Here is a 16,307-nt window from a genome sequence, read left to right as displayed (position 1 = left end):
GAGACCCACTACTGTTGTGTCGTCCGCGAACTTCACGACTGTGTTGGTGGGGTGGATGGCCACGCAGTCGTGTGTAAACAGGGTGAAGAGAGCTGGGCTGAGCACACAGCCCTGCAGCGTGCCTGTGTTGAGGACCAGTGGGGACGATGTTGAGCCACTTATTCTCACCACCTGAGGCCTGTTGGTGAGGAAGTCTCTGATCCAGTGGCACAGTGAAGCGGGCAGCCCCACCTCGAGTAGCTTCAGCACCAGCTTGTCTGGGATGACGGTATTAAATGCTGAGCTGAAGTCTACAAATAGCATCCTGACGTAGGTGTTGGGATGCTGCAGATGGGTCAGGGCTGTGTGCAGAGTGATGGAGACAGCATCCTCTGTTGACCGGTTCGCTCTGTAGGCGAACTGAAGGCTGTCCAGGTTTGTGGGGATGAAGTCTCTGATGTACCTCAGAAGAATCCTCTCAAAGCACTTCATGATCACCGGGGTCAGAGCGACGGGCCGGTAATCGTTCAGGCTGGTGATGGACCTCTTCTTCGGTACAGGGATGATGGTGGAAGACTTGAGACACTCAGGAACCGTGGCGAGCTGCAGGGACAGATTGAAAATGTCCAGAAACACTCCTGCCAGCTGGTCGGCGCAGGTTTTCAGCGTCTGGCCTGACACCTTGTCCGGTCCTGGAGCGTTGTGGGTGTTGATCCTCCTCAGGGTGGACGTCACCTGATGCTTCTGTAAGACGAGGGGCTGGTGCTGCTCTTCCAGTTGGGGTAGATGTACGGCTTCTCTGCTGCCCGCCGTGTCAAAGCGGGCAAAGAAACTGTTTAAGGTGTCAGGCAGGGTGGGGTCGCGGCTGGTCAGCTTAGTGCTGTGTTTGTAGTCCGTCATGGTTCTAATGCCTCTCCACATGCTTCGGGGGTTGTTGTTGATGAAATGTTCCTCAATCTGCTGTTTGTACTGGAGCTTGGCCTGCTTAATACCTTTTTTCAGTTCCGACCGGGCCCTGCTATAAGCCAACCCGTCTCCAGACCTGTAGGCAGCATCCCGGGCTTTCAGCAGTGCCCGTACTGTGCTGTCCAGCCATGGTTTCTGGTTTGGAAACACTTTTATGGTCTTAACAGGGAGCACAGCGTCAGTGCAGAACTGAACATAGGACAGAACGGACGATGAGTATTCCTCCAAGTCTGCGCCGTCCCTGAACACACTCCAGTCTGTATGCTCAAAGCAGTCCTGAAGTGCAGAGGAGGCCTCCTCAGTCCAGACCTGAACTATTCTGGTGGTCGGCTTAGTTCTGCAGGCCAGAGGCTTGTAGACAGGAATCAGCTCCACTGAGATGTGGTCAGACATGCCCAGATGTGGAGCTGCTACAGCCTTGTAGGCTCCGGGGATATTGCAGTAGACCTGGTCCAAAATGTTATTGTCTCTGGTGGGAAAGTTTATGGATTTGTGGAATTTGGGAAACACAGCCTTCGGTTCCACGTGATTAAAGTCCCCCGCCACAATCACGGCCACCTCCGGGTTGGAGTTCATCTGCACGCTGATCAGGCAGTACAGCTCCTCTAATGCTAGCTTAGCATTAGCCCTCGGTGGTATGTAGACAGCCACGATCACAATGGACGAGAGTTCTCTCACCAACTTGAAGGGTCTGCATTTCACCGCCAGATATTCCAAGTCAGGAGAGCAGAATGTTCCGACAGAGTGTGTGGCTGTACACCAGGCATTGTGTACATACAATGCCAAACCTCCGCCTCTGCCCTTACCCGAAGCTGCAGTCCGATCCGCCCGGAACAGAGCGCGCCCCGTTATCTCCACCGCTGCGTCCGGGATGTTATCCTCCAGCCAGGTCTCTGTGACAACAGTCACACAGCTGTCCATCCGGCGAGAAGTAATCCGGAGTCGCATCACGTCGATTTTGTTGACGAGGGACCTGGCATTGGCGAGGAAGAGGCTGGGGAGGGCCGGTTTATGAGGGCTAGCTTGTAGCCTAGCACGCACGCCGGCTCTCTTACCCCTCTTTTGTTTGCGCTGCCTCCTCCGTCGCCTTGGCAGCATGGGGGGAATGATCATAGTCCCAGGTGTTCGTAGCAGCTCTGGAGGAATAAAGTCCAGCTTGGTGGGTGTGTGAAGTCCAAACTGTGTTCCTATGTCCCACAGTTCTAATCTGCTGTAAGTTGTAACGGCTTCCACTAGTGTGTTGAGCGAAGACATCAATAAAAACAAGCTAAAAAAAACGAAAACACGGGAGCTCCGAGCCGCAGCGTCTACACGCGCGCCATCTTGTCATTTATTTAGTTAGTCATTTATTTATAGTAATCCAGAGAATGAATATGGATAATGTGTCTTGTGCATGGCTAGTATCAGAAAGCAGATACATCTTTTATAAGACTTATAAAAGTTGGATCATTTACTCTTGACTTATTAACTACTTATTAATGGTTATGCAAGAAAATGCATCAGGTACATTAATTAAAACTTTCTTGTTCAATCTCAAATCCATCAAAAAGAATCTGAAGGGTAAATTCCCCTTATACAAAAGCACTGAGAGGAACATATAAACTTCACCCTATTTTTAGAATTGCATATTAATGTGCAATATGCACAGTGTTTTCTGCATAGGATTTCATTGCATCTACTCATAAAAAAGAATCAATTGATGTATTAGTAAACATTCTAATACATTTGACTGAATGTTACAGAGCAAAGATCATTGAGATTATATCCCTTAACTGTTAATATTTTGTCTATCACCACATAGAGAAACACAAGAGGATATTATATCACAGGTATAGTGTAAGGATGTCAAAAAATGTACCCAATGACTATTTTAGAAAACAAATAATAAGCAGACATACGGAACAAATGCCATATTTAAAAACAGTCAGTAAAGGAAACTTGGTTAGTTTTGAAATAAAACTTTAAACGTAATAGATGGACTAGATATAAACCAGATGCCAAATTGCAAAGGTGGCCAGAATTAGGAGTCCTCTGGCTTCTGAACATGAGATACTTCAATATGAATATTATTTAAACAGGTGTTGCCTGTTTAAATAATAATGGTAGTGTTGCTGTTGCTCATTTTGGTCTCTTCAGTCAGAACAGCTTGTATTTTACATTCTACACATATATCTGTTTACAAAATTCATATTTTGGTACATTTTAGTACCCTTCAAATCAGAAATCGATGCTGCGCAGGCTACTAGGTAGTTTACTACGTAAAGTACAATGGAGAGAAAATAGCCTCAAAATACAGTACTTGTGCGTGTGTAATACTGGATTTGTAATCCATGTAAGCATCTTTGTGTGTAACTTCAGATAATTGTATCAGTGAAACATAATATCTACTGCAGTGTACACAGAGCATGAGAAGAACAAAGAACGGCTCTCACTGAGGCTCCAGTCCTGAACGGCTCTTCTCAGTGAAGAGTCATTCAGTAGAATTTAATCTTTTGTGAATGTCACATTACTATATTGCAGACTTTGGTCACAGTGTTGTCCCATATAAGTGACATATCAGTCAACACCTCCGCACAATAATTCAGCATAGTGAATGACAGCTTTTTTCATACAATTAGTCCCTGCACAGCTAGCTTTGCTAACATTACGTCAACTGAGCTTACCTTTCTTTGAGCTTCTTTTCTAAGTGACTATAAAAGTCAGACGTAGTCCCCACCGTCTGTGAAAGCAAAGATTTCTTATGATTTATTTAGCGGGATTCTGTTACTGATGATTAGACAGACATCTGCCGCTCAGAGAAAACCACTGTGCATATCTTGTCTTGGAGTACCGCGAGCGAGATAAAGCTGGAGGCGATGGGTGGAGAGTTCGATACTTCTAACAGAAACGCGTAATTAGTAAGTCACGTTATTGCTTAGATTTGAATCAGTATGTTTTGCATCCAGTGAAAACAAAGATATTAAGAAATAAACTGGACAATGTGCTGGCAATTTAGTGACATTTCAGTCTTGACCGGTCTTGGAATAAAATCCCGAGTCCTCGGTGCCCAAGACAGAGACCAAATGTGGCCGAGTCCGAGATGAGACAGAGACCATCAAAAAGTGGTCTCGAGACCAAGTCCAGTCTCGAGTACAACATTACCTAAAAAAATTAAATACGTACACACAAGTTGCCTGTGTTACAGCGGGAGTGGGTCTCTGCCCTTTTTCCTTGTAGGGTTCTGGAGGCAGGCCTTCTGCAGGTGTTATGTTTTTCCCTGATTGGTGCTCTACTGCTTTAAAAGCTGCCATGCTGCAACAGACAGGAGGCTTTTTCCCTCTCCCTCCTCAGAACCCCATTTGGTCTGGTTTGTATCTTATGGTTGAGTTTTGTTAGGTTTGTTTTGCATTTGCTTATTCTGGTTGGTTATGGGTTTTGCATTAATTTATTTTGGTTTCTCATTTCAAGTAATTCCCTTTTCAGGCTTTATTTCTTTAGTATAATTTAATAAATTCAATTTTCATTCAATCAGAAAATCCTTGTGTGGTCTCCTTTAATGTTACCCCACCAAACGAGCCTGGTGGACGTAACACCTGATACACACAGGCAAAACTGCATTTACTCACACATAAGGTTACAAGTGCAAAAGGATTTTGAGACTCAGTTCACTCTTCCAACAGCCTCAGATTTGTTCGCAAGTACAGTAGTTCGTTTAAATGCTGGTGGAAAACTGGAACTGGGTCATCTAATTTTTGTTCAGAGGCTATTGTTTTCATCCTTTGAATGTTTGTCACTGTGCTTTTGCCGAAGTGGCAAAGACGTTACTTCATTAGTAAATGGAATACCTCAGCACTTTATAATACTCCAAAATTATTTGTAGACATATTGTGTATTTTTGAGTTGCACAGATCTGATTACATGTTTAAAAAACGATCACTAAGTGGTGGAATGGTTTGATGGCTGGAAAAGCAGGCTGTCATACAAGAAGCAGCACGGCGCATCACTGTGCTCTTCCCTCAGAATTAGAAGTTGTAATTGTGTGTGTGCTTTTATTTTGAATTCCTTTTTTTATATATATTTGTGTGTGCATTTGACCACATATCTACAAGTACCCAGAGTTACGCACATTTTTTTAAAATGGTTTACAAATCATGTTTCACAGATGTTACACACAAAAATGTTTACACAGATTACAAAATCCAGTATTACACACACACACACACAGGTATCTTGAGACTATTTTCTCTCCATAAAGTACTGGGTAGTCTACTATGTAAAGTACTAGGTGGTCCACTACACAGGCTACAATACAAAAATCAAATCAAATTTTATTTGTATAGCACATTTCAGCAGCAAGGCATTTCAAAGTGCTTTACATCATATCAAACACAGAAACGCAATGCAACATAGAATCAACAATCAAAACACGACATTAAGTCAGGTTCCATCGATAAATTTGTAATTGATTACGTTTCAAATACAATCCTAAACGGGTGGGTTTTTAGTTGAGTTTGCATCCATATAAGGTTTACCTGTTACACTCCTACTGTGTTATATGGAACAAAATACCTATTGCTATTTTTATTCCCGCTCACAATCACACAGTTTAAAACGATGTAGACAGCATTTTAATGGACTTCTGGCACAAGGCTCCGTACACCTCTTTCACGGAATTTCAAGCAGGGACTCCGCCGTCCCTCATGGATTTTTGTGCAATTCTATGGTACTGTTGGTGTCTAGAATTTACAGGGTTTGATACAAGCTTCTTCATAGGCTATATTTCGCAGACAACTCTACCAAATGGAAATGCTTGCAGGCAGCATAGAGACCATAAAAGTCGCTGTAAAAAAATTTGTTGCAGCTGTGTTCTTGACTGGCCTTGAGAAAAAAATTCTAATGTCTAGCACAGCCAGGACAAGATGGAGTAAAAAAAGTAGTCAGGACAAAGACTTTAAAAAGGACACCGGTCTAGAATACTGCAACTAGAGTTTTGTGTGTCAGCCACCAATCCATCGACGCTACCATTGCTGTGTCATCAGAACCGATAGAGATTCTAAGGCATGTGGAAAAAATAGAGGTGGCAGTTTGATAATCTACGTTAACAACCGTTGGTGTGTCCTGGGCCATGTCACAGTCAAGGCAGAGTTGTGTTGCCTTAATCCGGAGGTGTTGGCTGTCAGCCTGCATCTCTACAAACTTCCCCAGGAGTCCAGTCATGTGATCTCCATCTGTGTTGACATCCCTCCAAGGGTGGAACCAGCTGCTGTCTGTGAAAGGTTACATAGTGTCAATGCGCAACTTCGGTCGCAACATCCTGAAGTCCTCATAATATCTGGAGTTTTTAATCATGTCACCCTGAATTCCATTCCATGAGCTGTCCCACCACAAAAAACAGGATAATTGATTATCCAGCATAAAAGGCTGTTGCCCTTCCCCCACTGGGCAAGTCAGATCACAACCTGGTGTACAGACAGCCCCAGTACACCCCCTTGTCCAAAGGTAGGGTGTTTCCAATCGCTCCATCAGAAGATGGACTCCTGTTTACTGTTGTTGAGAACGTCATCTCTTCTGCCATCATCTGCTGGGGCAGCAGCATCAGAGCCAAGAACTAAAACAGCTCAATAGCCTGACAAAAGAAGGCTGGTTCTTTTCTTGGGATGATTGTGAAACCTCTGGAGATGGTCATGCAAAGAAGGATTCTTCATAGGATCAAGAAAATTCTGACCATCCTCTTCACGAGACTATCTTGGGAAGGCAGTGCATCTTCAGTCAGATTCTTCAGATTCAGTGCAGTACAGAGTGGTGAAGAAGACCTTTCCTGCCAACAGCCATCACCATCTTCAATAACTATTTGAAGAATCTAAATTAATGAGTTACAACATTTAATTTCCCTTTGGGATTAATAAAGTATATTTGAATTTGGATTTGAATTTGAATAACTTTTTCAATAGGTATAGCTACCTATCTAGGTTTTATGCTACACCCACCACCATCACTACACCTACTCTGCCCCAGTGCTCTCCTGCAATGCATTCTCCTCCATGCCAGCAGGTGCAGTCATTCCACCACCATGACTCCCTCCCCTCAATTCTATCCCAAACCAGTCCCCTGACCCAACCTCCTCCCTCAAGGGAACTTAGTATCCCCTCTTCATTCTCTCTCTCTCCACACAGCCTCCTCCATGCTTTACAACTGATCAGATGAGGGCAGAATTGAGGAAGCTTCTACCCCAAAAAGCTACAGGACAGAGTATTCCCTCAGATTCTCAAGATCTGTGTTGTCGAGATTGGGGAGCCATTACAACAAGTCTTCAACTTAACCCCCAACTTGGAAGCATGCTGACATTCAGGGACAGGAATGTTACATGATGTCTTCCAAAGAAGAACAGGCCCAGTGAGCTGAATGACATCAAACTGGTGGCACACGTCACATCAGAGGACTCTGGAGAGGCTCTTCCTCAACCACCTCAGAATGCACGTAAAGCACATTGAAGACCCCTAGCAGTTTGCCTACTGGGAAGAAGTTGGAGGGGAGGATGCCATCATCTACCTCCTACATCGAGCCCACTCGCAAAGGAAATGGCAAAGTCACAATACTCTGTCTGAATTTTTCGAGTGCCTTTAATACAATCCAGCCCTCGGCACTTCAGGAAAAAAACTTACCAGAATGAGAGTGGACTCCTGCCTGGTCACCTGGATTTCCAGCTGCAGACAGACCATAGTAGTCAAGATGAATAACATTACATCTGAAACTGTGGTCTGCAACACTGGAGCCCCTCAGGGGGCGGTGCTGTCACCCATCCTCTTCAACCTGTACATTTCAGACTTGTGTTACATCTCTGAATCGTGTCCAGATGTATGCCGATGACACTGCCATCATGGGGTGCATCAAAGACAAAGTGAGGGACTTTGTTGTCTAGTGCCATAGAAACGGCCTGCAGCTGAACACATCCAAGATGAAGGAAGTGGTTATTGACTTCAGGACCAGTTCGGATAGGAGGGGAGGAGGCGGAGGTTGTGCAGACCTATAGATATCTTGGTCTGTGGCTGGACAACAAGCTGGACTCGACGAGCAACACAAAGCAGCTCTATAAGTAGGTCCAGGATGTACTACCTGAGGAGGCTGAGATCCTTTAACATCTGTGGAAAGCTGCTGGGGTTGTTTTACCAGTGTGTTGTCGCCAGCATTTTGTTATACGCTTTGTTGTGCTGGTGTGACAGGATCTCTAAGGCAGACCATTTCAAGCTGGAGAAACAAATCAGACGTGCCGTCTCAGAGGTTGGCACACTCACTGAACCAACCTCTGAGTTCAGTGGCTGGCTGCCACTCTACCTCTGGCAACAGTGGCAGAGAGAAGAACATTGCAGAAACTCAAGGCTGTTATGGACAATGCTAAAACCCTCTGCACACTGCCATCAGCAGCCAAGAAATCAGGTTCAGTAGGGGACTGCTTCTTCTAAAGTGCAGGACCAACAGACTTTTGTTCCTCGTGCAATTAAACTCTTCAACTCCTTACTGAAGGTTGGAAGGAGGGCTAACAGGAGTGTAACAGAAACAGAGAATCTATAGTATTGGTCTATTAATGTATTTAAAAAAAAAAAAAAAAAAAAAAAGATTTATTTGATGAGTGGGTGCTGTGTGGGAGACAGAAACTGCAATTTCCCTGAGGGAAAATCCTAAAGGGATTAATAAAGTATCTGTCATTGTTTACCTCCTGTTCTCTCCTTTATCAACTCTACGCTGATTCAAGCACTGCAGGGTAATATGAATGATATGAATGCTTTTCCATAACTATTTGGAAAACAGAAAGGAGCAAAACCTTCAACTTTTCAAACCCTTTGTTAACCCTGTAAACAGATGCCTAGGTTAAGGAGTTTACTTAAATATTCTTGGCAGGGTAAAACTCAAGGTTCCAATATATTCATAGGTCGGTTTTAACCGACCTAAGTAAAGTTTATCACAATGACATCACCGTTATAAGCATTGATAATCTCAGGAGTCCTTGAAATGGAACAATAGTTGTCTAATCTAATGTCATCTGGAGGCTTTTTCAGCAGAGTGGTCAGAATAGGGAAATGTTTATTTGTGTATGAATAATGACATTCAAGGTCAGTTTCTTTATGCTACAATAATTATCTGCTGAACAAAGCTGTTAGGAAAAATTAAACTAATCTGAAGTGAACATTTTTATTCCTAAAGTAATCTACTACAAATTAAATGAAAATTGGAACATTTTAATTAAAATGAATTTAACTGAAATAATTTTGAGGATTTTTTTTCTTGGAAAACACTCAGAGATGACGGTTGATGTGAACAGGTTCTATATTATTTGTCCTTGTAACTGGTGTTGCATAAATAAACTCAACTGTATTTTTTTATCCGTAGGAAGCTTTAAAAGTCGCCGCTCCTCTTACTTGCTGGCCATCACCACTGAGCGATCCAAGTCCTGCGATGAAGGACTCAACACTTACAGGGATGAGAGCCGAGTCTTCTCGTGAGTTACAAACTTAAAAACCAAAAGTATTTGCTCACCCATCCAAATGATCAGAAGCAGGTGTTCCAATCACTTCCAGGGCCACAGGTGTATAAAATTAAGCACTTAGGCATGCAGACTGTTTCTACAAACATTTGTGAAAGAATGGGTCGCTCTCAGGAGCTCAGTGCATTCCAGTGTGGAATTGTGACAGGAAGTGCAACAAATCCAGTGGTGAAATTTCCTCGCTCCTTAATATTCCACAGCCAACTGTCAGCTGTATTATAAGAAAATGTAGGTGTTTAGGAATGACAGCAACTCAGTCAGAAAGTGGTAGGCCACGTAAACCGACGGAGCGGGGACGAGGCACATAGTGCAAAGAGGTCACCAACTGTCTGCAGTCAATCACTACATACTATTAAGGAAAGATATTTTAAAATTAACTTTGGACAAAACGTTTGGCTCTCTCTTCCTTAAATCTTCCGGGTCCTTAGCGGGTGACGCTCTCAGCTAGTGACGCTCTCAGTGAGCGACGTGCAGCAACAAGGAAACAACGCTGCGCGTTGACGTCACAGAATCACAGAGTTTAATCTCATACAAAGCAACGCATCAATCAACAAAGCTGCAGAGGAACAGAGATATACATTTTTACCTTATACAGACAAAGACAAACAAGACAAAGACAAACAAACAAAAAAACAAAGACGCGTCTTTGGAGAGAGCCGATGGAAAAAACAAAATAGTGGCCGCTCTCTGAATTTTTCAGTGCTGACACGAAGTTTTATACTATAGGCGTGTTTCTTCTGTTTAATATATGCACCCAAGGCGTTCCTCTAGTTGACCAACCGGAAACTCCCTTAGGCACTCAGAGAAACTTAGGAACTCCCCCTAATTTACGGCAAAGATCAAAGGGCCATCTGGTCTCTGGTAAAACAAAAGGGCGAACCGCTACGTCCTGACCCCCTGTGGTTCCACGGTCATCCCGGGCACAGAACAACCTGAGATAAAATTTCACAGATACCTGTGAAATCTAAAGTCTCTCTCTCCCAAGCTCAATTTATTGCCCTGCAGGAAAATGCTAATTTTATGGCCTCCTGTGCTGTGGGTGCTTGCCCATCTGTCTTAATTTTGAATGCTTAACACAAACCTGTTCAAACTAAAGAAATTCTGTTCAAAATAAGAGTGTTGACTATACCTTTTACACATGCCGTAGGATTAACTGTATTAAGCACTAAAAATAATCATTTTTCCTCAACAATACCTCCAACCTTCATGTGGCAGATTTGCTCTAGAACAGTGCGCAGAGCTTCATGGAATGGGTTTCCATGTTGGAGCAACTCCATTCAAGCCATACATCACCAAATGCAATGTAAAGCTTTGGCTGCAGTGGTGTAAAGCACGCCACCACTGGACTATAGAGCAGTGGAGGTGCCTTCCCTGGAGTGATGAATCTGGCAATCTGTTTTACGAGTCCGGGTTTGGTGGTTGCCAGGAGAATGGTACTTTTCTGACTGCATTTTACCAAGTGAAAGGTTTGGTGGAGGGAGGATTATGGTGTGGCGTTGTTCTTCAGGAGCTGGGCTTTTCCCTTTGTTCCAACGAAATGAACTCTGAATGCTTCAGCATACCAAGATATTTTGGACATTTCCATGCTCCCAACTTTGTGGAAACAGTTTGGAACTGGCCCCTTCCTCATCCAACATGACTGTACCAGTGCACAAAGCAAGGTCCATAAAGATATGGATGGCAGAGTCTGGTGTGGATAAATTTGACTGCCTGTCAAGTTGAGTCCAGACCTTAACTCGATAGAACACCTTTGAGATGAACTACAGTGGAGACTGAGAGCCAGGCCTTCTCGTCCAACATCAGTATGTGATCTCACAAATGCGCTTCTGGAAGAATGGTAAAAAATCCCCATAAACACACTCCTAAACCTTGTGGACATCCTTCCCAGAAGAGTTGAAGCTGCTCTAGCTGCAAAGGGTGGACCAACATCATATTGAACCCTATGGATCAGGAATGGGATGTCACTTAAGCTCATATGAGTCAAGGCAGGTGAACGAATATTTTTGGCAGTGTAGTGTATATGTCATAATATTCCCATTATATTACATGAAAAATATATATAATTTAGATGTTACATAATAAGTTTTAATTAAAGCAGGGAAAGGGAAAGCAAGCAAACTCCAAAAAGAACTACTAATGAAAATTTAACTGGTTACTGACCTTCAACACTGGTCTCTCACATTCAATTTAATACTTACCGTATTTTCCGCACTATAAGGCACACCTAAAAACCTTCAATTTTCTCAAAAGCCGAGAGTGCGCCTTATTATCCGGTGCGCCTTATATATGAACCAATATTGAGCCACAACAGGTCTCGCAGCCACGGTAACTAGCTGCCGACTTCATAGAAGAAGAAGACCCCGTAGAAGAAGAAGCGTTCGGTGCATGCTGGGTTTTGTGAAAATGGCTCCTATTAAGAGACACGCTTACGACGCAGAGTTTAAGCTCAAGGCGATCAGTCACGCAGTAGAACATGGGAATAGAGCAGCAGCCAGAGAATTTAACATGAACGACTCAATGGTTATAGCGGAAGTGGATATATATTGTGATAGCACTAACGTTTGATTTACCGTAACAGTATCAGACTGTTTTTTACGTGTTTATTGAATCGAGGAAAAGTTTCCCTCCACTATATTCTCCTCCTTGTTGTTGTTAAAAGATAAACTGTGTCACGAAAATACCACGTCACTTACTTTACCTCGGGGAAAATAATAAAACAGCTGTTTATTCATTTTGGGAATGAACAGAGTTTTCAGAACACTGGTTTGTAATCTATTAATAAAGTTTGACTGGCCTATCTGACTATTTTGTTGACATTACCTTTATCACAGCTCCATCTAATGGATGCATAATGTAACCCCAGCTTCTACTGTCGCGTCTATTCTATGCGCCTTATAATGTGGTGCACCTTATAGTGTGGAAAATACGGTACTTACAAATATCTCAGCACAAAGTAACGAAGCAAATTGGAATTTTAAATTCATAAGTGGCTCCTAAACTCTGTGAACATCAGGCCATGAATTTACTGGCTTCAAAATTAGAACATGTATAATCAACACTTGGATTTAAGTTAGAGAACTAAAACCAGAGGAAGCTTACCTATGCTGTAGGGGTTATCATAACTTCAGCTTTATTCAGGAACCATGAAAAACATTTCAATACCAAAGGGTGATGATAAACCATTTTACTGACACAGACCTGATCTCTGTGGTACTAGTTAAGTTCTTACCTTCACCGTGAAACTTAAGGATAAATAGTTTAGGTGAACTTTATTTTATTTTGTACTGACTTATGCTTAATTCAAAGTGTTTTTGTCTTTTATCTGTCAAACAGTAAATTACCAAAGAGAGTCAAGAGCTTTTTCACTGATGGGGTGAGTTATTGTAACCACATGTAATAACCAGGCCGGATGACAACATGAAAAACTCTTAACCTCTTATCTGTAATGTTAAGTCTTTGGACAGTTTGCGAGCCCAGGAGGACCCCCGCTCGAAGCGCCACTCCACATCAGAGCTGGGTATCATCACCTTTAGTGACGTCCGGAAGGAGGGCTGGCTACACTACAAACAGGTCCTCACAGAGAAGGGAAAGGTAAGGGGTCTGTGTATTTTCAGACAGTTCATTTTTTCATTTGAAATAAAAAATTCAAAAACAAAAATAGATTAGTTTTTTCATTTATTACACCAAAATCGGAAATCATATAACGCCTCAGCTTGGCTCGTTATCCGATTTCCCATTTAGTGCACAAAATGAAAATGGAAAAAACGGATAACGAGCGCTGAATTTCGATTTTCGTGATTTCATTTTTGACAAGTGGTCTGACCCGGAAGTTCTCTCTGCCCTGCACACTGTGTAGAGACCCGTTTTTGTACACTTGTCCAAAGCAACATGCAATTAATTTGACCATGAAACCTTCACACAGAAAGCCTTATACTCTGACTTTGTTTTGTATATGAAGCTGATGGCTTCTAAATGCAGCTTCCAATTCATAAATGGCTAGTACGCCCAATTTTTACCAATCTTTTTTTTTCTCCATTTTTTTCTCCTAAGAGTTTTTGCGGCGCTAGTGGCTCGTATTTTTTCGATAGTAGGCAGACAGGAAGGAGGGTGAGGAAAGGGGGGAAGACATGTGGCAAAGATCGTCGGGACCGGGAGTCGAACCCGCGACGTCCGCGTCGAGGACTAAGGCCTCCAAACGTGGGGCGTGCTAACCCCCTGCGCCACCACAGCACGCCCCAATTTTTACCAACCTTTAATCTGCTCTGGTTTCAAACAACGCTCAAACAATGACCAAAACATTCTGCCAGTCATTCAACCCCTATAGTGTAAGTTTTTCCTTTCTGAATAGCATTAGCATACCAATTATAATCCGTTATGTCATGAACAAGCATGCAGAAAAGGCTGATTATCCAAAATATACAATAAAGATTTAGCTATTTCCACCAGGTAGGAAATGTTTGAAATAATGTGCCAATTAGATTATTAAAAGTGTAACTAAATAAATGTTTGCCTGCGGAAGAGGATTTGGGCCACATAAAAAAGGTAATCATTCTGACTTTAATCTCAGAATTTGGACTTTAATCTAAAAAAAATAATCTTGCGCATCAGTTGGTGTTAGAAAAATGTCATAGGCCACTTATCCTCTTCTGTGGTTTACCACCTTATCAGTCTCAACTGACTAAACGTAATGAACAACTTTTGAATTGATGCTTTCCATTATTCCTTCACTCTGAATTTATAAGCAAGAAACATTAAAATAATTATTTCATATTTAATTTGTATCAACCTGTATGTAGCCAGAGCTTTAAACTCAAATCTTATAAAATAAACAGGGACAAAATGTTTTCATAAAAGTGCATTTATTACAGTAACATACAAACAGATATTCAGCCCATGTTCAGGAAATCATGACAAAATATTCCTATAATTTAAGGCCTGGAGCCGCCTGGCCCCGTTAGTGGAGCTACGCTGCTCCGAAAACTCTGGAGCACATTTCAAAGAAGCCTAATTTTGGATTAACTAAGTGGATAGATGAAGCTATGAGGGCTACTTTCTAGCCTAAAAACATCTTAAAAACAGCTTTTTGTGACAAATTAATAGTGTACTTAACTCTATTTACTGCTCCTGGTGGTGTAGTGCAATGGCAGTCATCTTGCTGGTCCGGAGACGGGACAGGTACGACTGTAGGTTGATGTGGAAAATCCTGCCCTTGCGCTCTGGCTTTTCAAAATAAAAAAATTTAACTAAACAGTCAGACTAACCATTTTTCTCGGTGGCTTGATGTCCGGTGTTATTTGTTTCTCACAGGAGAATTACTTAAACTGACTTGCAGTTAGTAGTATGGTTAGAAAATACTGCTAGCTTGTCTGTCTGCAGCCTGTGTAACGTCTGTGTGTGATGCAGCCCCCGTGAAGGCCAGACAAAGAATTTCCGGGTCAGACCGCTTGTCAAAAATGAAATCATGAAAATTGAAATTGAGCGCTTGTTATCCATTTTTTTCCATTTTCGTTTTGTGCACTAAATGGGAAATCATATAACGAGCTGAGCTGAGCCGTTATCCGATTTGCAATTTTGATTAAATAAACAAAAAACGAATCTATTTTTGTTTGTTCATTTTTCATTTCAAACGAAAAAACGAACTGCCTGAAAATACACGGACCGGTTCGTTATCCAATTTTCCATTTAGTGCACTAAACGGAAATGGAAAAAATGGATAACAAGTGCTGAATTTCGGTTTTCATGGTTTCATTTTTGATTCGGAAGTTCTCTCTGTCTCTGTCTCAAAGTGTGATATGAAGAGGTTAATGTGTTTGTAAGTCATGTATTCTGTTTGATACATGTATCAGAATGTAATATTCTTCTCTGGAGAGTTCGATACTTCTGAAGATATGTTCTTCTAAACTTTGCCCAGTGTTTTCTTCCAATTCCAGTTGCTAATATTCCCTTCCTCATGGATTTTTTAATTTGTAAATCCATATTTTTTTGTGTGTGTGTGAAATATATTCTTCCTGTTAGAAAAATTATCTAAGTTCATTTACTTGTGAGTTTATTTGAAGGGTTATGTTTTTATAGTATTATTCTGTTTGTTGTTTACTTGACTTCTCTCTTTTGTTATACACTATTAACTATTTTTAGGATGTTTACCTGGAGGCTAAAAATGTTTGCACATTCCTGTGTTGTCAGCTTCCTGTGGGGCTGGTTGGTTGCGGTCAGCCTCGTGCCCTTGTAAGGGCATGTCCACAGAAGGTTCCAGAATATCCTGTAGTAAAGGTCATTTGTCAATTCTTTGTGTGACTGTGTGAAAAAGCCCAACCTCCTTCCTTATAAACATAATAAAAGGCAGTGGGGACAAAAGAGCCGACGGAGTTGATCACAGACAGTGTTTGACGGCGGTTCTCCGCGTCTGCTTTCTGCTCCCCTCTTCTGCAGAAAAGTAATTTGTGTCTCTGGTTGATTCTTTGCAGGTTAGGACCTAAAATAAACCTATCACTTCCCTTTGATTGGCTTCTTATGTGCAGTGTGAACTTTTTAAAATTTATTTTTATTGTTTTATGCAGGCAGCTCTTCAGAAGGAAAGGCCACAGCTCCAGGTTGAGATGCACCTTAACAGAATCTCCCAGTAATCCTCTTTCTCCTCCTGACATCGTCTTCTTCACTGTCTCCTCATCTTTTATATACTTTTATATACTTTGGCACATTATTTAAAAAATGTCCTGCTTAGTAGATTTGGGAAATAGGATATATGGAAAGGATTTATAAGCAAGAAACATTAAAGAATTATTTCATATTATATTTTTATGAACCATTTTGTACATTTTTATCATTTACAAAATGTCTACTTTCT

The 16,307-nt window shown here is 41.9% G+C and overlaps 1 protein-coding gene across 5 annotated transcripts in view; it reads left to right on the top strand.

The window, feature by feature from the left end:
• The window catches only part of LOC114150370 (rho GTPase-activating protein 23-like), a 108,983-nt gene that overhangs the window by 70,375 nt on the left and 22,301 nt on the right, over positions 1-16,307 (top strand). For all 5 annotated transcript variants that reach the window (XM_028026739.1, XM_028026738.1, XM_028026736.1 and 2 more), the window contains exons 8-10: positions 9,310-9,418; positions 12,797-12,836; positions 12,917-13,054. In XM_028026739.1, the coding sequence (XP_027882540.1) occupies positions 9,310-9,418; positions 12,797-12,836; positions 12,917-13,054 (287 nt within the window). The remainder of the gene's footprint in view (positions 1-9,309; positions 9,419-12,796; positions 12,837-12,916; positions 13,055-16,307) is intronic.

This window comes from Xiphophorus couchianus, chromosome 9 (genome assembly GCF_001444195.1).
Source record: "Xiphophorus couchianus chromosome 9, X_couchianus-1.0, whole genome shotgun sequence".
NCBI classification, from domain to species: Eukaryota; Metazoa; Chordata; class Actinopteri; order Cyprinodontiformes; family Poeciliidae; genus Xiphophorus; species Xiphophorus couchianus.
This window is presented reverse-complemented; position numbering and strand designations above follow the sequence as displayed.